The sequence below is a fragment of the Manis pentadactyla genome, chromosome 1 (genome assembly GCF_030020395.1).
Source record: "Manis pentadactyla isolate mManPen7 chromosome 1, mManPen7.hap1, whole genome shotgun sequence".
Taxonomy (NCBI): Eukaryota; Metazoa; Chordata; class Mammalia; order Pholidota; family Manidae; genus Manis; species Manis pentadactyla.
The window spans coordinates 122,371,560-122,398,813 of record NC_080019.1 but is presented as its reverse complement, the minus strand read 5'-3'; the positions used below and the strand labels follow the sequence as shown (position 1 = coordinate 122,398,813).

The 27,254-nt window shown below is 34.3% G+C and overlaps 1 protein-coding gene across 5 annotated transcripts in view; it reads right to left on the bottom strand.

The window, feature by feature from the left end:
* OPA1 (OPA1 mitochondrial dynamin like GTPase) overlaps positions 1-27,254 on the bottom strand; it is an 89,560-nt gene that overhangs the window by 24,095 nt on the left and 38,211 nt on the right. For all 5 annotated transcript variants that reach the window (XM_036875128.2, XM_036875132.2, XM_036875131.2 and 2 more), the window contains 13 exons: positions 25,464-25,536; positions 25,301-25,373; positions 24,267-24,382; positions 23,358-23,422; positions 22,505-22,581; positions 16,488-16,653; positions 14,309-14,461; positions 12,869-12,977; positions 12,279-12,358; positions 9,164-9,304; positions 7,169-7,285; positions 5,792-5,885; positions 5,206-5,316 (listed from right to left, as the gene is read on the bottom strand). In XM_036875128.2, coding sequence (XP_036731023.2) covers positions 5,206-5,316; positions 5,792-5,885; positions 7,169-7,285; positions 9,164-9,304; positions 12,279-12,358; positions 12,869-12,977; positions 14,309-14,461; positions 16,488-16,653; positions 22,505-22,581; positions 23,358-23,422; positions 24,267-24,382; positions 25,301-25,373; positions 25,464-25,536 — 1,375 coding nt within the window. The remainder of the gene's footprint in view (positions 1-5,205; positions 5,317-5,791; positions 5,886-7,168; positions 7,286-9,163; positions 9,305-12,278; positions 12,359-12,868; positions 12,978-14,308; positions 14,462-16,487; positions 16,654-22,504; positions 22,582-23,357; positions 23,423-24,266; positions 24,383-25,300; positions 25,374-25,463; positions 25,537-27,254) is intronic.

The following is a 27,254-nucleotide window of genomic DNA, read 5'->3' as shown; positions in this document are numbered from 1 at the left end:
AGAAAGCTTCAACTTAGAGTAAGAACCATTGGGCTCAATTAAAGATTCTGTATCTGACAGCTCTTCCTTAAGTCTCTAAGCATGAAAACACCACACTGAAAAGCTGTGTCCGAGTTTTGGGCAACTCAGACAACCACTTAACTATGGTGGAATTTTACGGTATATATCTCAACACATGTTTACATGTCATATAAAGAAAATTAACTTCCTTCAATCTGTTTAGTGGCTTTGTTTAAGTGTTCCCTTATCTAGATGTTGTAATTCTATTAAAGCTTCCATATCATTTGAAAGTTTAAATTGCAAAGCTTTTTGTAGTGTACAAAGTATACAGGATGATAATGATCAGGATCATTATTAGGACCATCACTGATAGATATGTTTCTGACCCACTCCATAAAGGACATTAATAACTACAGGAGCTTCCAAATATAAGGACCATTTTACAGAATTGTATTTCCCAATAGCTTAAGGTTTTTTTTTCAAATGATTTTGGCACAGTAGCTAAAAGACCTGGGCTCAAATCTTGCCTTTACCACTATGTTTTTCTAAGCCTCCATTTCTTTATCTATAGAATAAGAAAAATTGTACCTATGTGAATGCATAGGAAAACTATTCAAATATTAGTTCACATGCATGAACAGTTTCAAGTTCTGATACAAAAGTGAAAAGGAATTTATTATAGATAAGGAGGGAAAGACTCCACAGTACTTAGAAAGAATGATCTAAGTGATTGGTAATGCCCCATTAGTTCCTAAGTATCAATGATTCTTCAATTCTGTACACAGAAACACAAAGTGTGTAACTCAGGCTTTAGTGAACAAGAGTTGAAGAAGAAACACAAGTTCTAAATCCCAAGTAATTGATCCAAAAACTCACAATAACCTACATAACAGCTGATATAATATTCATAGAACAAACAATAAAATAATTCCATGCTGTACTGATGAAACTCAATCTAGCAACATTACTACCAACTGTTACTGGTGCCCAGATACACAGCTTTGGGGGTGGAATGGAGAACAAATTCCAAAAAAGTCTGTGAAATTCTAAGCACCATTACTTATATATGACAACAATCATAAAACAGATCATAAAAGAAAGAAAAACTTTGAATTGACTTATATCATACCAATCTTTTCCTCTCCAAAAAAAAGTATTTTCAAACTGTAGTCTGTTTCAACAAATAGATTGGACACATTATTGAAAATTATGCTGGGAATCCAAATAGGTTTTATCTAAGTTAATGCTATATTTAAACATCTATAAAAAAAAAACCCTTAAATAAAACTCAGTACAAAATCAGAAGATTTCATCAAGGCCATAGTGGACATTTTAAATACCGGACAATTGTAGTGTGACTAAACACTGCAAATAAGAAATTATAGTAGAAAGATGAGCTATGTATTTTAATAAATTGTCCAAGAGGTAGGTAACTCAATCTTTCAACATCTTCGGAGATCATGTTTTCAAACATCTTATTTTCTATAAATTATTTTCATATGACACTTATCCATTATCAGTTATATAAACAAAATTAAACCACTTTTTGCTGTTTATATAAAAATAATCTCAGACTTAAAAGTTGTCAGAAAACTACAAGGAACCTACTTTTCCTGAATCAGTTACTGTCATTATGCCCCATAAACGCTGAACATTCTATTGTGTATTAGCTGCAAATAAGGATATTTTCCTAAATAATCCTAATTTAACAAAGCTTGAAAATTAACATTGATGTACTGCAACCATGTAACCTTAGATCTCACTTGAGTTTTACTAACTGACCCATTAATGTCCTTTAGATCAAAAAGAACAGGTTCAGGAACACACACTGCACTCCACATTCACGTTCTTTAGTCTCCTTGAGCCTGGAACAGTTACTCAGTCCTTCCTTGTCTCTCATGATCTTGATACATCTGAAGATTACAGGCCAGTTGCTTTGCAGACTGTGCCTCAGTTTGGGTTTGCCTGGTATAACTCTATGACTGGATTTAAGTTATCATGTGCAGTAAGACTACACTAGCAGTGATGCTGGGTTCTTCTCAGTGCATTCTAAATGTGGCATGCAGTTCTGAGCTGACCATTACTGGGAATATTAACTTCAATTGCTTGGTGAAGGTGGTTAGTGCCAGCCTTCTCTAGCATAAAGGTATTCTGTTTCCTGTTTTAATTATTTTGTGTGACTATACAAACATCCCATTCATCATCATTGATTTAATTCACTTATTTATATAATTATCAATTTATGGATTCTTGTTTTATTCACTGGGTTAAAACCTGCCATTATTTATTTTGATGCCTGGACTGTCCTAATTTTGGCCAGCTGGAGCATTTTCAAGCTGGCTTCTGTATCCTGTTGACAATGTCCCTATCATCCTTAAACTACTTCCTTACTTTGTACTTCTTAAGATGCCCCGAGTTCAAGGGTATCACAGAGAAGAGACATAGTGGATCTCTGCCAACTTGCTGCACTGATGGACAGTGACTGCATTGGGGTATGGGTGATTGCAATGGGATAATACGGGTAAATGTAGTAACCACATTGTTTTTTCATGTGAAACCTTCATAAGAGTGTATATCAATCATACCTTAATAAAAAATTAAAAAAAAAAAAAGATGCCCCAAGTTCATCCTGATCCTTCCTTGCTCCAGCTCAGGAACCCACCATATCTCCAAAGAGTCCTGGTTCCTATGTATGACTTCTCTTCCCATGAACCACCTGAGACTAGAAGAGGTGGGCTCTTTTTCCATCTCTTTGATCTTCCTAACTCTAGCTTCATGGCTTCATTTCAATAGTAAACATGGCATATCTTCTTCAGAATATGAGAGAACACTGCACTACTTATGTACTCATCTTAAGAGACAATCAGTTGATGAATCTCCAAATTGAAGTGGAGAAATGATTTAAATTTGGGCAAGTGCTGTAAGTGACTTGATCACTTAAAAATGATTAAAGACTGGCAAAAAACATGATGCATAAAACTTTTATCAATCTCTGTAACACTCTGCCCTGTACTATTTTGAAATTACAGTAAAAAGTCTTTTGACTGCCTTCCTTTCTCTAAATTCCATCAACTAACACACTATATCTAATTGAATATGCTATCCTAGAAACTTTGATTCATATAATACAGTAGTAACTGTTACCTTTGAAAGTTTTCTGGCTGAAAGTATCCATGACCATACTCCCAAGTGTTAGACTGAAGATAAACAGTGAGGAAAAGGTACTCTCAAGATTCTTTTTCAACTAATGGACAAAGTCATGGCTCATCTCATTTAGTGTGACAGATGAAGCTGAGTCACTGGTGAAACACTTGCTTCCAAGGACATTATTTGGTACATTAACATGACCATAACTTTGTATGTATAAAAGTAGTAAACCATTTTAAGGGAGTCACATGAGTACTTTCTCAGAAAACCAGCAGGAGAACATAAGACTTGGCTTGACAGTGCACAAATCTATGTATTAGTAATGCACTTTCTTTAAATAGTCAAATTGGGAGTGGAGAATGATGGGATTACAGAAGGTTCTATTATAAAACATGAGAAAAGACACATTGTTTTTTTATCACTTACAAATGTATATGCTGGTAAAATATGATTAATTAACTATGTCCTGAGTGATACAAAAGAAATCTATCTGTATAAACTATGACACTGATACACCTCTTCCTATAACAGGACTGATTTAGCTTAAGATTAACAAGGGACTTCTAAACATTTTTTTAAACTAATTCTCCTAACAATCCTGTGAAATAACTATTACAGTAGTCAATACAAACAAAAAAACTAAGACTCTGGGAGATACCCTACCTAATACAACACAGCTAGTTAAGTGGCAGTTCCGATTTAAACATAGGTCCTCTACAATTTAGCACAAACTTAGCTGTACTGTCAAAGTGGCATGAAGAACTAAAAGAAAAGCAACAGAAAGGGAAAATAAAAGTTAACATGAGTTATGTTTCAAAAAGATTATTTAAAGAAAGAAAGGAAAGGAAAGGATGGGAAAGAAATGAAGAGCTCAGCAAACTAGAGAGAATAAGAAGACAAATGATAGAAGAGGGCACACTGCTTGGGCACAGGACAGAAAATATGGAAACACTCTGCCTGGCTTCTCATAGATATTCTAGTGATTGTATTGTACACATACAAATTCAACTTAGAAACTGTTTTCAAATTGGAAGAACTTTCTATTCAGCATCAGCTTTCATTAGATATCAGAAAACTCCTCTAGGGGAGATGCCTACAGTGAAGAGTCAGAGCATGATCTTGGTAGAAATCACAGGTCAGAAAGTTGGCACAGGTTAGATCTGACACAGGATGTCAGAAACCAGATGAGGTAAAAAGGTTGTCAACACAGGGGGAGGCACTGTGGTGGTGGCCTGGGGTTGGCTGATGAGAGGTGAAGAGGACGTCTGTGCAATGAAGGGGATAGTGACAAGCCACCTTGGTTCTCAAGGGATATATTGGTTACATATAGAAAGACTAATCAAAATAAGTAAGTATATTAAGGATAGGTGGAGCCAAATTTCTTGTCAGGAAAAGGAGTCAAAAATATGGGAAAGGAGAAAATTAGAATGAACCCTGTATTTTGGATTAAAATGGAAACTGTTGGTGTCAACTTAAGAGTTTTTGATACAGAGAACTGGGAATACAGATGTAAATGTGTGTACATGCACCTATAAGTGTACTCACATAGAAATGTACTCACATACAAGTATACACACGCAATATTTGTTCCCTAGCTCTGACTACTGGGAAGGTCTGGGGACAGACCTCAATATTGGAATATCGATATTCCAATAACAATGAGCATTTCTAGTCCCCAGCTCTTGCTTCTAAATACTATTTTCTAAAAAAGGAAGCTGGCTGAGGGAAAGTACAGGATGAACATGGAGTATCTTGTTACATGGAAGGAAAATATTAGGACACCAGGGGAAGCTTGAATGGGGCCTGAAAATTAGATGTAGTATCAGTGTTAACATCCTGATTTTGATGGCTGTATTATGGTTGCTAAGAGACCGTTCTAAGAAACAGATATTAAAGTATTTGTAAGTGATGGGGCTTCAGGTCAGCAACTTTCTCTAACAGTTCAGGGGAAAAAAGTTATTTGCATATACTTTTCTGTAAGTTTGAGATTAAATGGATGAGCAAATGAATGCAAATGGGGAAGGGAAAGAGGCAGTAAGAAGAGGAAGAACTACTTACTGAGGTCTTCAGCCAGCTGGACTCGTTTACCAGTAAGCAATTTAACTTTCTTCTCACTGTCTTCAGCAAAATCTTCCAATACCTCTTTAACATTTTTCTCTAATCGTCTGACTGTTCAAAGTAACAAAAAAACTCAAGAATACTGTTTTTATGAACACACAAGGATAAAATCAACAATATATGGAGAGTAAGTTATTTTTCTGATCATGTTAGATCTACTGTTCAGACTTCCCACAGTTACAGGGAGCATCGCTGCTGCTGTACTTTTGTTAACATGAAACCGATGCATATGGTCAGAGAAAGTCATATTCTCAAGCCCGAACACTTAAATGAAGGTGCATATTGCCTAAAAAACTAAGTGATTTGTAGGAGTCCTTTTCTAATAGGGTTTTTGGGTAATGATAGTATAGTTCTCATCTTTTTCAATTATGACTTATTTCCACTAATATTTTAAGGGCAAACTATAATTTTTGGTTTTTCTAATAATGGTTTTTAAGAAAGTATTTTTGCATCTTTCTTTTAAAAATGGATGTTGTTACTATTATTTTTGAAAATAAAATTAGAAAGAGGTTCCTCTGTGGCTCACCTTCAGTGTTTGTAAGTTGCTGCCTTAGAGTATTGGCAGTGATAGCAAGCATGCGCTGTATTCGCCAAAACAGGACAACATCATTGCACTCCAACTGAAATATTAGGTAATTAAGATTACCAGATGCAAATTTAAAATGAATAACATGATCAAACACATACAAGTACTAAAGTCAGTATCTATATCCTAGCTTTAATAAAAAAATACTCAGATTCACCTAATAAATATATTCCTATTGTAGATGTAAACTACTGAAATTTCTCTGTATAGGATCCATGAAATTCTGCATTATGTGAGTTCTATCTGCCCCACAGTTATGTAGCTTTGTTTTGATTCTAATGACAAAGCAAATAAACTTCAGAAGTAAAGCGTTTCATTACATTAAACACAAGTAGAAATTTATAGCATATTCCCTTAATTTGTATTTAGTTTCAACTAACAACAAAGTTACCTTAAGTATGTCAAGTTAACGTTTTTGAGTGTACACTCAAGCCATTTTTGAAATTCAGCTACATATGAAAATAAATTAATGATATTTTTAAAAAGCTTATTCTGTAGCAAGCAGTCATCTCAAAAATTAAAATTATGCAAAAAAACTGGCCACCTTTTTACACAGGTGCATTTAAATACAGATTTTTTAACCTGCTGAAAACTCAGAAGTAAATATTTGAGGGGTCTTAAATAAGATCATGATGAATTAGAGCTCTTTCAGAAGGATACTTTAAAAACCACTTTTTACATCAGTCTGCTGCCACCTACGGGTTACTTTGTGAAATGTGACATTCAACTATGTACAACGGTCCATTCTAAGAACTTCTAAATAATTATTTAAAACAAGATTTTAGTGATCTAAAGAAAGGAGTACAATGTAATAAAGGAAAAAAGCATGATAAAAAATTGCTTTTCAGTATGATTTCCACCATGCAAATGGTTATGTTAGACACAAACACACATGTAAGCAATTGTGTAAAGCTGAACAGAAATACACAAAAATATTATCTAAAATTGTGTCTACGTCAGGGGATTTTATGTGATTATTTCCTTTTGCATATTTTTTTTACATTTATTTACTGCATTTACTTTCCAAAATGGAAATAAACAAAAAAGTTAATTAAAAAAAAAATTACTTAAATGGTTTAGTGTCTATTATATGCAAACACAATCTATAGGCACTGGGATGACATGCATGTAAGTTAAGATACAGTTACTACCAAAATAGTAAATATCTTTGAAAACATATGTTAGGCTATTCTTTATAAATCATGCATATTTTTTTTTCCAGCAGATCAAAGGACTTAGAATTAAAAGCTAAAGTTTACTTTTGAGCATCTAAAGAAATATTGCTTCAATAAAATTTCTTTTTTTGGGAACCATTACCTCAGAATCTACAAAATGCCTTTGGTAGTAATAAAAGCCTCTTCGACAAAGGTTACAATGGTTTAAAGCTGTTTTTAAGAAATGTCTTCTATAAATTTGGTGCCAAGTATCCTTAATCTAAAATGAAGGGAAAAAAAAAAGACCAAAGGGTTACTGTACACTTTTACAGATGATCAAACGCATTCTGAAAAGTCATACAAAAAGTTAATTTATAAAAAAATTAATAAAAACCAATAGCAATGTTATTATTGTACCATCCATTTAATAATCTATTAAATTTTTTTCCAAGACAAAGATTAGAATTACTACTACTCTGACCCCTTACCAGTTTATATACTTCAAAATTTGAAGTGTTTTTTAAAAAGTTATAATATTCAAATAATCATCATGTAGAGTAGACAGAGTAGAGACTGTCTTCTCCTAGTTAGAGGTAAGGCTTCCAAGGCAAAAAGAGGTTGTTGTAAGCCTTGTCTAAGGAGAGCTAGGACTAGGAAGCTGGTCTCAGACCATGTTCACCACCTCAATATCTTCTTTCGATGCAATTTTACTGTTAGCACTGTTAGCACATGGCCCCCACCACATTACTGCTACATAGTCTTTTAGAGTAGTCAAAGTTCTTTCACACCATTGTCTTTTCTGAGCATAACAATAATAATGTTAAGTAGATAGAACAAGTATCAATACCACTTGACAGATGTAAAAAGTGAAGCTCCTATCAATCCCTAGAGGTACCAATACCAGCTAATGGAGTGGAATGATACTTGAATTCATATCTCCTTACATCTAGTCCATCCACCATTCTAGTCATAGTACTTTGCTACCTATTTTACAGCTTCATAAAGTGCACTAAACAAAATATCTTTTGGATAAAAACAAAGATTTTTCTTGTTCACAGAATGTAATTAAGATGTACAGCTGATCCGTATCCTAAGATACAGGCAAAGTCCCTTCTACTGTAGTAACCAAAGTGTCAACACATAGAGCCACATCAAGTTTAAAAGTATCAAACTAAATACAACTTATTGTTAATGAGAGCTAGGACAAATATGGATAAATATAAATCTTGGTTCAACTAATAATTTCATGTAATCATTAGTTTTAATTTCATTTTCAGTTTATAAATACTGCCAGATGTATAAAAGTTTTAACTGCATTGAGTTTGATCAGTTTTCTTGTTTTGACCTCTGTAGGAATTTAAAATAAGTATATTTACTTCTCAGGTGGAGAAACATAAATGGCAGATAATCTTTAAATAAGTTTATGTGGCTCTGAAATTTCTTATGTAGTTGTTTTGTCCATTATGATTACTTTTCTAATTGGCTTTCACTTAAGCTAACTGAAGGTAATACTGAAATGAGGTTTTGATCCCTTACACCCTAACTGGGAAAAACAGGCCCAGAAACACAGTTGTCTTTTGTTTCTTTTTTTCCCCAAATAAGCATCATGAAGGTGAGCAAAAGTAGTCTAAGCTATAGTTATTTTTATCCTCATATTTATACAAATGAAGAAAATGAGACAGAATTTGAAGGCATTATCCAATTTAATAAAAATTTAACATCCACATTTTTACTACATCTGTTCATATCTGATTAAGGTACATTTGATCGAAAAACATAAATATAAATGAGCCATATTTAAGCAGAAATTCTATTCTGCAATCTAAAACAGTGTACTGAGTGAGGTATGGAGATCTGATTGGGTCTTATCCCCTTCTGCCAGAGTTAACTGCTGAACTTGCCCAGGTGCTTTACTTTTCTAAGTCTCAATTTTCCCATTTATAAATGAAGACATTGTATTTAAAAAGGCAATACTGAGAAAAAATTTCTACTCTTTATGCAATCAAAATGACTGAGTTTTTACTGTCACCAAAAGCATACATTACCAAGGTCAAGTTAACCATTTAAGTATCTAAGTGACACATTAGAAGTAGTAATATTTTACTATGAGAAACAAAGATTAAGGATGCAAGTGATGCTTTTCAGCAGTATTTATTACCAAGCTTGGATCTACTGCTACTCCTCGGGATTCAAGGTTCTTCCGGACTGTAGTTATCTCATCACTGGCAAGATAAGCTGGGTGCTCCTCATTGCATTTCAACATCTTCTCCAATTCATTCTTGGTTTCATTGTGAACACACTTGAAAATGTTTAAAACAGAATTTTGTTTAGATAGTTCATGACTGTTACACATACAAAAAACGTCCCTATTTAATAAATAAATTGCTATTGCATAATAAGTGACACAATCTCAATCACAACAAACAAGAAGGAACACACCACCCTGGCTTATCTTATGAATGGAGAACAACCTGGACTCAGGAGATGCAAAATAAAAAAAATAATCAGAAGGAATCAGCCCTATCTCTTATATTTTGCTTTCGCTGAAATGTTTTCCTTTTCCAAATTACAGTACCACAGACATCTTACTATGTATGTTCCTTCTTGATATTGAGGTCTGATTTCAGTCTAGGAAAAAGTACCCTGAGTACATGGGAAGAGATAATCTTCTGCATAAGTTCCTCATATCTAAGAACTGGATGACTGTAAGAACTTGCACCTGTTGACATATTTATTTTCTATAAATATAAAATTCATAGCTTGTTTTTAAAATTCATTCATTAAATATTAGATAGATTCTGTGAGGTGCCTATTATTCTTAAACGAATTCTAGTCTCTTTTATATAACTATTCACAATCTCTTCACCAAAGGAGGAAAACAGTTACACACTATTGATAAGTTTGAAATAAGACTTATAGTGTTAAATTAAGTTTAATTTTTCAGTTCTTCCTTCAAAATTGCATGGTAAAAGAAACTAGCTTCAAATCCAATGATTACCCTAAACAAGTTACTACCACGGCGCTTTGTCCCCGGCCATACCAAGCTATGGGATTTGAGTATTTACACCAGAATAATACTTAAACACAAGTAATTGGCTTGAAAATGGAACTACTAATCAGTATTCCCTGAAAACATGACACTTTGGAAGAAATGTTATTCAATAAAGAGAAATTTCACACTTTCCTTAAACATATCTGCTATTTGGTCTGATGTAGGAAGGAAATCTTATGATATTCCCTAACTCATTCTATCCCGTTTGCTTGTTTTCACTTCCACTTGCCTGCCTGTCCTCACCACGCTTGGTCTTCAGGATAACACTACTCTCCCATCTATCTTGACCAAGATCTCCATTAGTTCAGCTCACACAAGGTGAGAATGTTTCAAAGGGGTAGATTTTTCCTAGAAAACTAGGGAAAAAATAACACAACAGCATAAAATAGTTTTCAGAGCATTGATTCCTCATTTTTAACACAGGAGAATCTTGAATTTCTTTTCCTGCAAAATCTGGCCACTCAGAAGACAGAAGGAAATTTTACACAGCTACCTAAATTTGCAATGGAGACCTGGGGATATTCTCAACCTCTTCCAAAACCTGTTTCTCACTGTAACTCCAAGTATGAGGTTTAAAACAGTGGTTTTCCACTGGGAGTGGGAGGGATGGAAAGGTTAGAGACTTGACTCAGTGAGTCTGACACAAACCTTTGTTCTGAAAGAGAAATTAAAACCTACATAGATAAACCCCTCCCCAGGTGATTCTGATGTCCCTTCTCTACACACTCCAAGTTACAGCATCTGTTCTACAGTCAGCCTGGTCTTAAATATGCTGCCCTGAAACCCTGGGAAGAGAAGACTCTTCTCTGAAGGTTTTCCATATTTCTCTTGTAGGCTACTGATCCTTGCACTGACCTTCAAACTAATTCCTCTGCTTCTTTTGAAGGGCTCAGGTTCCTGAGAAAAATAACTTATAACCAAGAATTATTTGTCTGAGAGTTTTTGGCCAAAGCATATTTACCACTAGCTGCTGAGGCAAGCTCTGCCATCATTGATTGTTCTGGAGACATTAGCCTTGAAGGTTCAAACTCCATTTTTCTTTAGAGTTTCTTGCCTTATACCAGTTCTTTCCAACCAATGCCAGAAACTCAGAAACCTCCAACAGACACCCAAGAAATTCTTTCTTGACAGCTCTCCCCATCTCAGTCCATCTATAGAACAATAACTGATGTACCTGAACACAGGCATGATCCAATCACTAACTGTCCACTTGCTCAGCTTCTCTTCAGTCTCTTATGATACATTTTTCTACAAAAATTTTGTTAGAAAAAAGAAGAGGAACACTGTTCCTTCACTATTTTAAGAGAAAGTGGGATTCACACCTTATGTATCATTTGGTAATATTTCATTCTCCTTCTCTCCTCTCTTGATATTTCCATATCTTGGTTGCTGTTCTCTAATTACAAAAATTCAAGGAATGAAGAAAAGAAAGGGGTTTGGATGCCACTTTCTTATTCATTACTTCTTCATTTATGTATTTTGAGTCTATATTCTATTTACACTCTTTTGTTTAAGGAATGAACATTAAGAATGAAGTGTCAGCCAGGAAAAGAAGCTGTAACAATAAGGAATAAAAAGGGGTGTATGTGGGGGATGGGGATTTTAATAATTTACACACCTTCCTTCTATGTACTTACTTGCAAAGCTATTTATGATTGCCTTTATCATTTTGTTCTTCTGAAGTGCTCATTAAATGTTTATTAAAGTGAACAAATTCTACAATTCTGCTTCCTGTCTGAATTTTTATACTTACTTTGTGAACACAGTGAAGCAAAACATGTAGAAGAATAATTTGAATAGACAACTAAGAGAAAAATCCAGAGGTAATAGAAGAGAATAAGGTAAGAAAAAAAGTCATTATATCTTTTATATTATATCTAATCATTCTACATCCACTGAAATCCTTGTCATTTTTTTCTCCTGTTCATAATCTTTATTTTACCTCAAACAGGGATTTGGAATGAACAAAGCAATCAATCACTAAAGGGGCATCTTTCATCAACTCTTTCTTTTAATAACATAACTCGTTCATATCAAAAAATTTTCTTTTTTAGTTTACTGTTTATTCTAAAGATTCATTCATTGTATTTTAGAAAGGCTGATATAAAACATTTGAAATTATTAAGATTGATCTACAAGTATACAAGGTTATATTTTAATGCTTGGATTAAAATTAACAAAATTATATCATCATAAGACCAGAGATTTGTTTGTTTTTCACCTGTTCTTGAGTCCGATTCTTCCAGTATAACCACCTCTTTTTCCAATCTGGACCTACCATGTTTTCAATTGCATTTTCAGCTAGAAAAATTAGAAAAATAATTAAATTCATACAAATTAAAGAACTGTATCGCTTACCAAGTACATAAATTATAAGTAATATAATCTTGCTTTCTTAACTACTTCAAAGTTCTATATCAATATAAAGTCAGTTGAAATGAAGAAAAAATTTACATGACTGATATGGTAATATGTAAGAATTTAATTATATGTTTACAACCTAGAAAAGTACAATTACTTATGAAGTTCCAATAAATACAGTAGCAAACACTTAAACAGTATGAATTATACCTTTTTAGAATATGAATATATACATATATAAACATGTGTCCAATTTAACATTAGTAGTTTTAATTTAGTAGTTACTAAGCAGTTGACTGAAAAGTCCTGCAAATCTATTCCACTATAGTAACAATGACAAAGAAATGGAAATACTTTTTTTTTTAAACAAATATTCACTGAAGTTGGATAATACTTTAAACACTGGAAATACTAAATACTCAAAACTCAATAGCCCATGTCCCTACTTACTATCCTGGAGACGGGCCTGAAGAGCTTCTTCCATAAAATAAATAGCTGCATCCCACTGCTGTTTATCAGATATGGACCGGTCTTCTAAAGCATTGTGTTGAATAACCCTCTGAAATAACAAGGAGAGAAAAACAACTAATTTATGTCTTACCATTTTGGCAACTGAATTCAAACTGAGAGCTTAGCAAATATCCAAAGTAACAGAGTATCTAAAACATAAAAGTATATCCTCCCACACTACTGCAAGACATCCTAGTATGCGCCTGTTTGTCAGCTGTCTAAAAAATAAACTGGAGATTCTCTCCTACCCCACATTAAATGAGCTGATCATCTCTTATGACAGAGAAAGTAGCAGCAGATTTAACATTTAACTACATAGACTCTAATAACTAGAATCCTAGTATTCAGAAAGTAATGAGTCAGATCATCTCTACCTCTCTTTTTGCCATATGACCTATGTGTTAGCAGTTTCAAAAGAGAGGGGTCGAGAAAAAAAGCATTACTGCACTGTTAACAGCAAAGAAAAATGTAATGGAGGGAATGTTAAAAGAGCTTGACAATTGTTAGTGAATATTAGTTATTATAAGAAAATTGGTTTCTAAATTTTATGATTTTTGAATGAATGAATGAAAATGTCACCAATCTTTTCAAGACAAGTCTTAATAAGCTTTTAATAAGTATGGTTTTCAAACATAAAGACAAAATGTCTTCAAAAAAATTATTACCAGCCCTGTGAGTTATGCATTTTCCTACCACACTGCCCAATCTTACCTTTCAACAATGCCTCTCATAACTGTCTGAGCAGAGCAGGTGCTTAATAAGGTTTGATTATGATAATGAGAATATTCTATGTAAAAGATTTATCAGGTGGTGGAGGTCAGGAGTGAGGCATTGTTATTAGAGCAGGGCTTATGTCTCAGCTTTGCCAACATTAATATGATGGTTTAAGAACTAAATAAGATAATGCTTACAAAATACACAGCAGAGTTTCTGGCACCTTGTACGCATCCAGCACATGGCAGTTAGCATTATGATTTTAGGTGTCTAACATTTTCATGACTCAAATTCACTAAAAAACCAAGGTACCTAATTCCTTTAATTAGCACAGAGGTTAAAATGAGAAGCAGCTACCCTGTTTCTGGACCACATAATGGCTAGTGGATGACAAATCTGTGGAAATTTATAGAAACCTGTTTACTGTGAAGTCTGACTTTTTCTGAAATGATAGCCAAGAAAGAAATAGCAGAGAACAACTTTAGAAGGGCAGAGAAATGTCAAATGGTGATTACAGATAGTAAATCTATTTCTTCCCCTCATTATTTTAAATTCAGAATCTCATTTAAATAGTCATATAAAAATAAAAATAGTCTCCTATAAGGCTATCAATTTGAGAAATGTATAAAAATATGAGGCTGACATGGTAATAGACAAAGAACATACCAAGCTGTCCTCTGCAAAGTCATTCCATTTGTGGCGTTTAATACTTTCTTCCTTAACAGCCTCTTTAAGTTTATCAAATATGTCATCATGCTCTTTTCCTTTTGGTTCTGTCATGAAGCGGGAAAATTCTTCTTGGAGGGTCTCCCAAGCAACCTAAAATTATTTAAAAGAAAAAAGCTGTATTTATACTGGTTTTATTTAATGTGTAACATGAAAAATAAACATTTAAGCTAAATGGATGTGATAAATCAGTTTATCAGAAAATACTTATGAAACCAATTTTTTTTTTTTAAAGGCAGCAAATATAAACTCTGGCCTAGAGAAATCACACTGGTAGCTGGTGGGACAGATCTGGCCTCCTGAGACATTTTGCTAGACATACATAGTGTTCACATTTTTTAAATTAGTAGCCGAAAATGTGAGAAACTGAGAGACTCCATATAAAAATCTGCATTTCTAGCCTTGAACATTGGCAACACTGTGCTGACAGGGCTCCATATCACCAACCTTCAGCACTGAATAGGAGCTGCTCCCTTAGATAGGGTATGCACTCTATGGTCAGCCACCGGATTCAGTGCACTTTTTATTTAGATCATTCTATATGATAGCTGAGTTTGCCTGCTTCTTCCACAGTGTAAAAAGTTTAAAATTTCTTAATGCTTTAGTCCCTTTCAGATCTTTGCCTTTATGAAATCTATGAAGCAATGAATGCATCAATACTTCAAAGCACAGTTGAGTATTATTCAGCCTTGTATTATAGCGAACTCCTAATTATCTGAACAGTGAGAGGAAGAGCTGGGTCAAAAGTAATGAAGAACTAAATCTATTTATACTTAAGTGTGCTAGTTAATGCTGTATTTTATATTAAGCCCCCTCTTTTAAACATTAAGATATTACGGCATAAGGAAAGGTGACTAAGAATACACAAGGATGTATTAAAATCTACACTTCCTGACCTTCAGCAGGTCCACATCTTTCTATCACATCTGGACATGAAGGGAGAGAGTGGCAGGAGACAGAATCACTGCTGCTTTTGTGACCACTTTCATTGCCTGAACCTTATGATATGAAAATATCCTATCATGGAACAAGGCCCAGAAAAATGTGAAGGCCAGTAGTGAGGAGAATTGTGAAGTGATGACAGCAGCTTTCTAATTACTTAGGGGTAAATGTGGAGAGAACTGACCAGGGGTCAGCAACATGCAGTTTAGGTAGAGCAGCTGACAGAGTTCTTAGAAAGTGAGGCCTGAGGAAATTGAGAACAGAGGTAAAGAAGCTAGGACTGGGGCAGGACAGGAAAGGGGTGAAATACACCTGAGTAATTAGAAACTGACATTTCTACCGTAGGTATGAAAAATTATTTTTAACATTGATTCTAATTTTGTGAGCAACCTCACACAGAAGCACAGGACACAGTGACTCTTAGCTAGAAATCATTCTTCAGAGTGACAAGCAGGGCAGATCAGCTTGGATGGTAATGATATGACGATAATAACAGCAGCTGACATTTACTGAATAGTTACTTTAAGCCAGGTATTGTGTAAGTTCTTACATATATGAACTGATTTACTCCTTATGACAATCTGTGAGGTAGACAACATTAGCACCCTATTTGATAGGTGAGTAAACAAAAAGCTTATGCAACTAACCCAAGAATCACACAGCTATTGAGTGGTAAATAGTGGTAGCTACTAAGCCAAGATAAATGGGTAACAGAAAATGCTTTCTTTAAGGTATTTTCTTATAATCCCTACTCTAACTTTCTGGTAGGATCCCAACCTAAGGAAATGATTATTTAAGTATAATTAAGGTGTGTAAAAAATAAATAAAGGAAATGCTTCATCCACTAAACTTTTTTCTTATGGAATCGCTTTCCATTGAAAAAGTTAAAAATATTTCACATTCAAGCAAATTTTGTTGGTTTTATTAAATGCTATCTTTGGAAAAAAAAAATCAATACTATCAGACCAATACCATATCAATTAGTACATTTTTATAACCGTAGTAACTGGTAGCAGCATTAAAGTTAATCCCAACACAGAGATGGAGAGTAAAGAATAAATGGAGCATAAAGACCAAAAAGAAAGATATGGCTGCAGTGGGAATTAAACCTAGAATTTATAGCTCCTACTCCCTTCAGATAATGCTTCTTACCCATTTAATTAAATTATATCCTAACCTCTACTGCTTTATTAGGAAGTTGTTTATCAGTCCACTGTTTAAGCTTGATGTCCACAGTAGTATTAAAAGTCCCTGAATTCATGGTCTGTGCAGCTGGAAGATAGATGTTTTCAATCACATGAGTTGATACTCTTTCCCACAAAGACTGTTGAAGGATTTCCTCCCTAAAATTAAAAAAATAAGTTTCAAGAATATCAAATTTAAATATTAAATGTAATATATTAAATATACTATTTATATTAATGAAATATATTTTAAATATTGAAGTAGCCATTAACTTACAATAAATCACACATGAAATTTTGCCATCTCTACACACCTCTGCATCATTGCAATCAAGATAATGAATTATCTATCATCCGCTACCCCTCAAGTTTTAACCACTAGATCTGCTTTCTGTCACTATAGATTAGCTTACATTTTCTAGAATTTTATATAAATGCAATCATATACTATGTACTCGTTTTTTAATCTGTCTTCTTTCACTCTGCATAATAATTCTGAGATTTCATCCACATTATTGTATATATTAATATATCACTTATTTTTATTGCTAAGTAGGATTCCATTGTGTGAATTGTTTATCTATTCACCTGTTGATGCACATCTGGGTTGTCTCCAGTTATTGGTTTTACAAATAAAGCTGCTGTGATCATTCATGTACAAGTCTGTATGGACATATGCTTTTTTTCCTCTGGGCAGCTACCTAGGAGTGGACTGCTGATTAGATGGTAACCATATAGTATTTAACTTTTTAAGATACTGCCAAACTCAGTATAGCATGGAGAAAACAATTAATGACTCTCTAGCATCTTGCTATGCTGATGGACAGTGACTACAATCGGGGGAGGGGGCTGAGGACTTGATAATATGGGTGAATGTTGGAACCACATGTTGTTCATGTGAACCTTCATAAGATTGTGTATCAATGATACTTTAATACAAATAAAATAAATAAATAAAGGAAAATAAACAAAAAACTAAAATAAACTAAAATAAAACAAAATAGATATGCCAAACTGTTTTTCAAAATGGCTGAACTTTTTTACATTCCCACCAGCAGACTATGAGAGTTCTAGATTCTCTACTTCTTGTCAACACTGTATGGTTAGTCATTTTAATTTTAGTCATTCTCATAGGTTTATAGTGTAATCTCATTATGGTTTTGATTTTAATTTGTGTTTCCCTAATGACTAATAATTCTAAGCATCTTTTCATCGCATATTTGCCTAATATTAATACATACTTTATATGTGTTGACTGTGGAGTCCAAGACTAAAAACTTCTTGGCATATCTTTAAGTTTATCAGAGCATAGCACAAAGCACAGAGATATTATGGGGTGCTGCTAAGTAAAACTGTTCCTCTCTTCATGATTAAGGTAACAATATGAAAGATGCATAATCAAGTTGAAAATACTGCCTTAAAAGACATCTTACAGGAACAAAGATCTCTAAATAAGAAAAAGATAACTATTTCAATCAAGAAAAACAATTGAAATGTCAGGAAAATATTTATTTGGTTTATCACTTTCTACTGTAATATAAACTACGACATACAAAACCACTGCTTATCTGGTGGTCAGTCTTAAAAGTAACCCCCATTCCCTAAGGGGCAGTCACACAAGTCAGGGCAGCAGAAACATCCCTGCTGTCCCAAAGCCAAGCTGCTCTTCTCTTGGGTGAGGAGAATCAGTATTCCCTCCTGGCCCCGAGCACTCTGACTCACTCAACATTCTGTGTAAAATTAAGTCTACTGAGTCAATGGGCTTTGCTGCCAATCTATCTCCTCTTGCCAACTTTCAGGTCCTTTTTCAGTGACAACCAGAGAACAAAAGGAAGTGTATGAGGAAGGGACACACCACTGATGACCAGAAGGGAAGTCAATTCAGCCACAGCATTAACGACAGTGGGAGAATTTTAGGAGCAAGATGGAAGAAAAGAAGCTTGTCAGAGCCTCCAGTTCATATACAATTTTAAACACAAACTCAAGATTTCTGAAAGATGAATAAAAGACCAGGATCTACCTACCATCTGACTACCAGCACTTTACTGACATAGTCTGTTATCTCTTCCTAGGAGTCTGTGCACCAGGAATCTACACCCTGACACCCTTTCAAGGAGACCATAACAAAATTCCAGATCAAATTCTGACAAGCATAAGGTAACTTTCTCAAAGGAGGTGGCTGCTTCCCAATCCACCACAGGTGGCTGCAGTCACTTACCCTTAGCCAGCCTCACCTGCCCTTTCATCACCAAGGTGCTGTCCTCTGTCCAGACTCTCCCTGTTCCCTTCCACCACAATAATTTTTATTGTGCCCTCATTACCCTGGTTCCACAACAAACAAACCATTTTCTATTTTCACTCTCTGTTCCTTGCATCTTCAAACCTTTCCTGGCTCTCCCTTAACAACGATTGTCCTCAAATTCTGCTCACTGAAAATTGCTCATCAGCTGAATGTACTTCAGAGTTAGAAGGCAAGCTATGCCTCCTCACCCCCAGTCTCTCTTCTGGACAGTTAGTCCTTACTTCTCAAGTAAAAATCCCTGCACTGTGAGGCAACCACTTCTGGCTATACCATCTGCTACCCTTACTTGTACCCTAAATTTTCATTGACTAATTTCCCCAGCAGATGTTCTATGTGTTTGTAGACTTCTGCTCTAGCCTAAGTTTTGACATTACCCAAGGACAAATTCCACAAATTTACAAAATACAATTAACATTACAGTTCTACTTATTGCCCTCTTACCCTCCAGGAACTTTACCTATACTAAATTTTAATTTTCAAAATTTTCAAAATGGAAATTTCTTCTTTTAAAGCAGAGAACTTACTCCATATAATAATTTCAAAACAATACATAAGAAGTAAAAAGTCCCCCATAATTCCTCTTTTAGTGGACAACCATTATTCACAGTGTAACTTACTTAAAAAATTTAATGCCTACATAAGTATTTGTGTGTGTTACACTATTAGACATACTGATAAACATTTTTTTAAAACTTAAAAGTATATTGTACATAGTTTTCCATGCCAACATCCCATATTTTTCAATGGCTGCACAATAGTATACTCTGTGGATAAATAAAATATCATGTAACTCCAAGTAGCAGTATTTTCTTTTACACTTTCTAAATCAAGTATTATAATGAAGTATTAGGGTGAAGATTCTTCTGTGTTCATCTCTGTCAAATACATCTTGAATTCCATAGATTCCTATCCACGTAATTACTGGATAAAAAGGTACTCACTGTTTAATAGACTCCTCTTATCCATTACCTATACAACCAATCACTTCATCCTGCCAATTCTATCTTCTGGGTAACCTCTCAAATATCTCAAAAATGTCTCCTGTTCTCCATCTGCACAACCACTATTCAAGTTCAAGCCGACATCACCTCTTGTCTAGATTATTTCAACAGCCAACTGCCTCCTTGCTTAGTTTTCTCCACCTGTATTTCACTTTCCCCTACTAAAATGCACATCTTTCTAAAATGCACATCTGGCCTAAGCCTTTTCAATGGTCCTCACTGCTCATAAGATGAATTCTAAGCTTCTGAACATGGCTTGGAAGTCCCTTAATAATCTATACCCTGAATATACCTACTATTTTATCTCCTGTCTATTGCTTCTTTCTATGCTAAAGCTATAGGTAACTGCTTTCAGCTACTTGTGTCACCTTTCCTGATCTCCTGATCTCACTTCTTGACTGTAATATTCCTGTCATTGCCTTTACCTCACACCTATTTGCCCTTTAAACTGATTATGTCAGAAATATTTTTTTCTTCAAATCTGAGTTAGGGGACTTAACTGTGCACATAATAAACATAATACTTTTCACCAAAAATTGGATATACATGCACAGTAACATTTTTTTAAAAAACTGTATTTCTATAAATCCAGCCAATCAGTTTTCCAAATGACATGAAAAAAAGATATACATATAATAATGGTCACACAATATTAATAATATATCAATATCTTCTGCTTAATGTCAGTAGTTGATTCCTGATGATCAGGTATATTGCATAAAAATATTGAGAGCCTATTCTTCACTATAACACATCACAGGTTAAATATAAACCCCCATAACATTCTTAAAATATAATTAAAGCATAGCAAAATATCTGTAAGTAAATAATAAACTATCATGTTAAGACATAAAATGCTTGTAATGATGCTTTCAGATCACTAAATATATATCAAACACTCCTGTGACTTAAATAATTATAAACATTTTTAGGCATGCATCCTAAAATAGGCACATTTCATAAAATGTCACATATGGCATTATGCAGCAAAAACATGCTACCTAAGACAATTGTCAACTATGTCACAAAAAAATAGAATGTTTTGGGTACAAGGCGGTTGAATTCAATGGGGCATGAACAGTTAAGATTACGACCTGCTATTCTGATCTATGTTTGTATTAAGCAACAGAGTCTGAAAAAAGCTGATGAAAAGATACATAATCATCTGATCCTGCAGCTCACAGATTAAATCTCTAACAGCCAGATGTCCTACTTCTCTCTCTTGCCTTTTCAAAAGGCAATCTGGTAATACAGGTTCTTGTCCCTTCACAATTCCTTCCTGCCACCTCAGTGTTAAATAAACCAAATATGTCTCCAAGGCTTGCTTCAGTGTCGGTATACTTTGATTTCATACTTGCTCTGTCCAAACAAAACTAACCATTCCATTTGATGATGTCAGAAATTTAGAGACACCATATGTTTCTCCCGTAAAAAGCAAATCACTCTTTATGTACATTATCCTCATACAATCCAGTAAGGTGTGTTACATTCATTCTGTGTGTGAAATAGCTAAGAGTCGAATTCTTTTCTGGATAATGAAAGATTAAAATTAGGCAAATTTTGATTACTTGAAGAGGGAAAAGTTCACTGCTGAGGAAGTAAGGGCACTGTACTGAGAAGGGGAAAATAGAAATACTGAATGAAAACGTAAGGACCAGACACTAGTGTCCAGGCTTGATTTTGATTATTTATAATTGAACAAACAGAAGACTACAGAAAATATGTATAATGAATGGCAGTAAGGATAATTCGGCTCCAAGAAAGACAGATTCTTGAAAATACTATAGACTTCATTATAAAGATAATTTAAGCACAAGGAATGTGTTAGTTAAAATATGATAACAGGTGTTGTACACCTGAAACTAATGTAATGTAATACCGTGTGTCAACTACCCTTCAATAAAAAAATAATTATCTAAAAAAAAAAAAAATATGATAACAGAAGTTGCAAGGCTATGTATACACAGCTTCCTTGAGGTACATCAAACCTATTTTGGTTACAATGGTGCCCCATTCCAACAAATTTAAGAGTACCAAAATTAACATAAAGCATAAATTGAAGGTTATAGTTTACCTTAAGGGAGTTTTGCATGGGTATTTTTTAAAAAGAATGCATTTACCTGTTATTTAAAAAAGTTTCAAATAGTATTCAATTTGAAATGTGACTTGTACAAAACACATTAGAAACATATTACAAAAAGCATCAACTGTCTTATCCAGAAATGAGAACTTGAAAATATATACTCTTCTCCTTTCACAAACTAATCTCTATAGTTTTGTTCTCTATGATTAATCCAACAAGAGCAACCAGCTCTAATGGACTTTGAAATTTATCTAAAGCATAATCTGATGAAACTTTTGCCTAAATGATTTTATGGAATCAAAATTATGTACTTATTAAGTATAAGGAAAAGAAAAGCCTAAGGCTAATCAAGATTTAAAAAGAGCACGGGGAAAGGTATCTTTCAAAATATCTCTTCTGAAAGAGACTTAATCAATACATAATTTATTGCACTTAAACGCTTAATTGGATAAAACCAGAATAGTGGTTAGATTTTGCAAAAAGACGTACTTTACGTTCTTGTCAATAACTAACTGCTTTGAGGGATGAGCCAAGACTACAATAAATCACTGCCGTATCAATCTAAATTTCAGTATTCATTATAATTCATATAGTAAAGTGTTTGACAAAAGGTCAAATGCTCACCAATGTTTTGCTGTGACCTGGCTCAGACTGATAACTTCGTCGAGGATTTCATTTTTAGCTTTTTCAAATAGTTCATTCTAGGCAATAAAGACACAAGTAAGTAAGACTTTCAGAAGATAGTTTGCATTGCCACGATTTTCAGAAATAACTAAAAGGAAGGCCTCTGACAGGTTAGTAAGGCTGAGCATAGGTTTGAAGCATGCATGACCAGCAAATAATGTTCTTCTCCTCTAGTCACTGTTGTAGGAATGCCAATATCCAGAAAAGGACAAAGAAACTGAGCCAAGTGTCTACTTTTTTTCACTCAATGCTCAGTACAGTTTTTTATATATTTGTTCAGATAAATTTTTCACATAACAAATATCATGTGAAAGTATTGATACATATTAATTTAGTGTACTGGTTACAATAAATTGATGCTGTGATTTATAACTGATGGCCATTTAAATCAAGGAAAACCAATATTTAAGCCTCACTAAATTAGGGGTATATTTCTCCATGGTAAATGTTGAAAAGGTTAAAAAGTTGATGTGTAATTTTAAAAAATTTACATTACATAAATACATTAATTCTAAAGACCTCTAAAGAATATTCTTCACTTTTTAGAAAACATTTTTAAACACTTGTTTTGACATTCTTGCACCTTAACTAGTTCTTTATGTTATGTAATACATAATTTAAAATTATTGTAGATGAGATAAGTACTCTTGGAAATATATTCTTGCAGCTCTAAATTATGATCATGGTCAAAACCAAAGCAATTTAGCTTACCAGATTTCACTCATCGACATGAAATTTATTAGAGAATATTAAATAAGATATATACAAAATGCATGAGTTATACAAATATTACCCGGTCAAGTTCTCGCAGGCGAGGATAGTTATTTTTCCACTCAGTCTCAAGGTTAAAACGTGTTGCTAAAAAAAAAAGAAAGATATTTAAGATGGAGGATTCTCTTTCTTTCTAGACGCAGTAAAGGTCATCTCACATATCGTCTGTGTTAACTAATGTTTGGAGTACATACCTATGGCTCCTGAATATTTTGGTCTCTCAAGATCTCAGAATGTCATTCTTGCAATAGCTTTCCAAACTAATCTCCTTGACTCTAGTTTCTCCACTTTCAGTCCCCAAAAAACACAGCTGAAACAGTTTAGTACAGGTACTAAGAGCATGGGCCATCATGATTCAAATCCTTGATCTATTATCTTTTGCTTTTGCTGTGTGACACTGGGTATATTACATAGGAAGTTACTCTGTACATCAGCTTCCTCTTCTGTAAAATGGGAACAGTAATAATACAAGGTTGCTGAGGGGCTGAAACAAATATGTAGGATCTGCAAATGTAGTTGAGGGAATATTCTCATCAAAGACATGGAGCAGGAAGTGTGGGATTCAGGATCTAGTACAATGTAGCAGAAGCACAGGCTGCCCTGCTTCCCAACATGTTTCCTCTCTTCCTCCAAAAAGGGGGAATCTGAGTTCTCTACAGTTAAGTAATCCCTTACTCCCAAACACTACTACAAACTTTCTAATCTGTTTAAGCTCTGCAAGGTGCTCCTTGCAGTGTTTCCTCTGATAGGGCTAATCTATTCTTGTAAAACTGAATATTTGTAATTTTTCCACTTTCCACATACTATCAAACAGTAAATGAACTAAAAAAGAAATTGTTAAAGCAAGGGAATAAAGAATCTGATGGATACCTAAGATTGCCAGCTAAGAAAATGTCTAAATTTGTCAGCTTATTTTAAAAATCCAACTTACCTTTGAAACTATCAGCCTGTTGTTCAACTGACTCTCGTACCATTTTCCAAAAGCAGTCTGATACAGCCAGGCTTAAGTTCCGTGTAGTCACTTGGTGTGCCTTTAACATGCTTGTCCTGTAAAAAATAACTAGGGCTATATATTAAAATGGCAAAAGGGACAATACTTATCACCAAGTCTGAGATTGTGCTTGTTATGATAACAATGAAACAGCCTCTTAGACATTTTATACTAGCACCATCAAACTTTCTGTAATGAAGATAGTGTTCTGGATATGCACCATTCAATATGGTAGCTACTTGCCACATGGGGCTACTGAGCCCTTGAAACGTGTGACTGGTGTAAGTGAGCAACTGAAAGTTTTAATTTTATTGAATGTTAATAACTTAAATTTAAATAACCACAGAAGACTAGTGACTACTATATTAGACAGCACAGTTCTATATACCTGTCAGCTCCAAACCAACAGATATTGCTCAAGACTATGTTTGCAAGAACTGCCTTGAAGTACTGTACTAATAAGCTGCAAACATACTTCTCCATTTCAAGAGACTCTCCACATATAAAGTTTTAATAAAATTCAGTTGCCCTTTAGCTCTTTTTGCTTTTCTGTAGGTATCTTCTGTTGATTTCTGTCGATATTTATTTAGGGATACCTCTCTGACATCCCCCCTCCCCAATTCTAACTTTCCTCAATACTGTAAGAGAAATGTGTACACATATTTAAAAATATAAGTGCTGGTTTCTAAAAGTCACTTTATAAGTAAAACAACTTAAGAGGTGCCCATGTTGTCTTTCAGTGCCCCCATCCCAAAGGGCAGTTTATCATGTCAGCATGTATTGTTCCATGTGAAACTGTCCCCAGTTCTGTCACAGCAGCTTGAAGGCTTCCTTACTAGATACACATCACTATTTGGTAAAGTTTTTGGAAATTCAATGTTAAACCAACAGCTATAAAACAAAGTTTTAAGTGAAAACAATTTTAAATGACTCCTTTACTATAAAATCTTTAAACATTTAAATAAGATACCTACTTTAGGAGTTTTGAATTCTGAAAAAATTCTTCTTCATATTCTCTTATAGCTTCAATGCTCTCAGAGCTGTTTCCTAAGGGAAAATGATGGTGAATTTCTCATTAAGAAAACTAACCCATATTATTTGAAAACAACAAGAATGATAATAATCCATCTTTCATACCTTTCCCTGTAACGACAGCAAAATAACCTAGAGCTTTCATTGGGAAGAGCTTCCCTTCGATTATCTGCTGAATCTGTTTTACAAGTGGGAAAAAAGTGGGAAAGATGAACTTGAGGTTTGGGTTTATATAATTTTTCAAATCATACTATTTAAAAAGCAAACTTAAATGCTGTATATGTATATATTTAGTTAAATACATAAATCTGTACAAAAGTGTTAAAATGTTATTTAAGAAAAAAATACATTTAATTTTACTATATTAAAGAGTATCTTTCTAAAATGTAAGTGCCCAAATTGAAACCTACGGTGATGTGTAGTGCTTTGGAGTCAGGCCTTAGTTTGAATTTCTGCTCTGCCACTTACTAGCTATGTGGCCTTAAGTAAGCTACTTAATTTTTCAAAATGGTTGTTGAAAAGATTATATGAGATATAATACCTAACACAGTGCCAGGCATGAAGAGGCACTCAATAAGTGATAGCTGCTATTATTATTTCCCCAAACTCTTCTTCAAATATTTAAATTCTAACCAGGTCGGACTGTGTTTTTGCTTTTTTGTTTGTTTGTTTGTTTATTTATTATTTTTTTATTTTGGTATCATTAATCTGTAATTACATGAGCAGCATTATGTTTACTAGACTCCCCCCCATCGTCAAGTCCCCTTCACATACCCCATTACAGTCACCGTCCATCAGCATAGTAAGATGCTATAGAATCACTACTTGTCTTCTCTGTTATACAGCCCTCCCCATGCCCCACTCTACATTATGTCTGCTAATAGCAATGCCCTTTTTTTCCCCTTATCCCTCCCTTCCCACCCAACCTCTGTAGTCTCTTTCCCTTTGGTAACTGTTAGTCCATTCTTGGGTTCCGTGAGTCTGCTGCTGCTTTGTTCCTTCAGTTTTTTTCTGTGTTCTTATACTCCACAGATGAGTGAAATCATTTGATACTTGTCTTTCTCCGCCGGGCTTATTTCACTGAGCATAATACCCTCTAGCTCCATCCATGTTGTTGCAAATGGTAGAATTTGTTTTGTTCTTATGGCTGAATAATATCACATTGTGTATATGTAACACATTTTCTTTATCCCTTCATCTACTGATGGACACTTAGGTTGCTTCCATTTCTTGGCTATTGTAAATAGTGCTGCAATAAACATAGGGGTGCATATGTCTTTTTCAAACTGGGCTGCTGCATTCTTAGGGTAAATTCCTAGGAGTGGAATTCCTGGGTCAAATGGTATTTCTATTTTGAGTTTCTTGAGTGGAGTGTTTTTTTTAACACTCCCACCCCCTTAAAAAATATTTGGATCCATTGGTTCTTAACCCTTCTGGGTCAAAAATCCTTTTCTAAATGTAATAAAAGCTATAGGCTCTGTTCCCAGAAAAATGCACATTTGCATAAAGAGCTATCATTCACACATAGGTGCAAGAGTTCCTACTCCCTGAAGCCCATTCAGATTCATACTGACAGAAATGTCCCTCCTCTAAGACAAGTTACATCCCGAAGCAAATGCTGAATCTTTGGTATAAAAAAGGACTGATGATATAAGGCTCAATTACATTCAGTATAAAAAAGAAATGATATAAACTAATTACATTTCAAAAAAAAAGTACAAACTTACTATCCTAGAGAAGAGGAGAAAGAAATGAAAGGAATGGGGAGAGATGAAAAGGAGGCACAGAAATTTGCTTCTACCTCCCTTCTCCCTTCTCCATATCAGGACTAATACTGCCACAGTAGGCCTTTCCCTTAAAAATAAGACAAGCAAAGGTCATGGGGGCTGTGAAGAA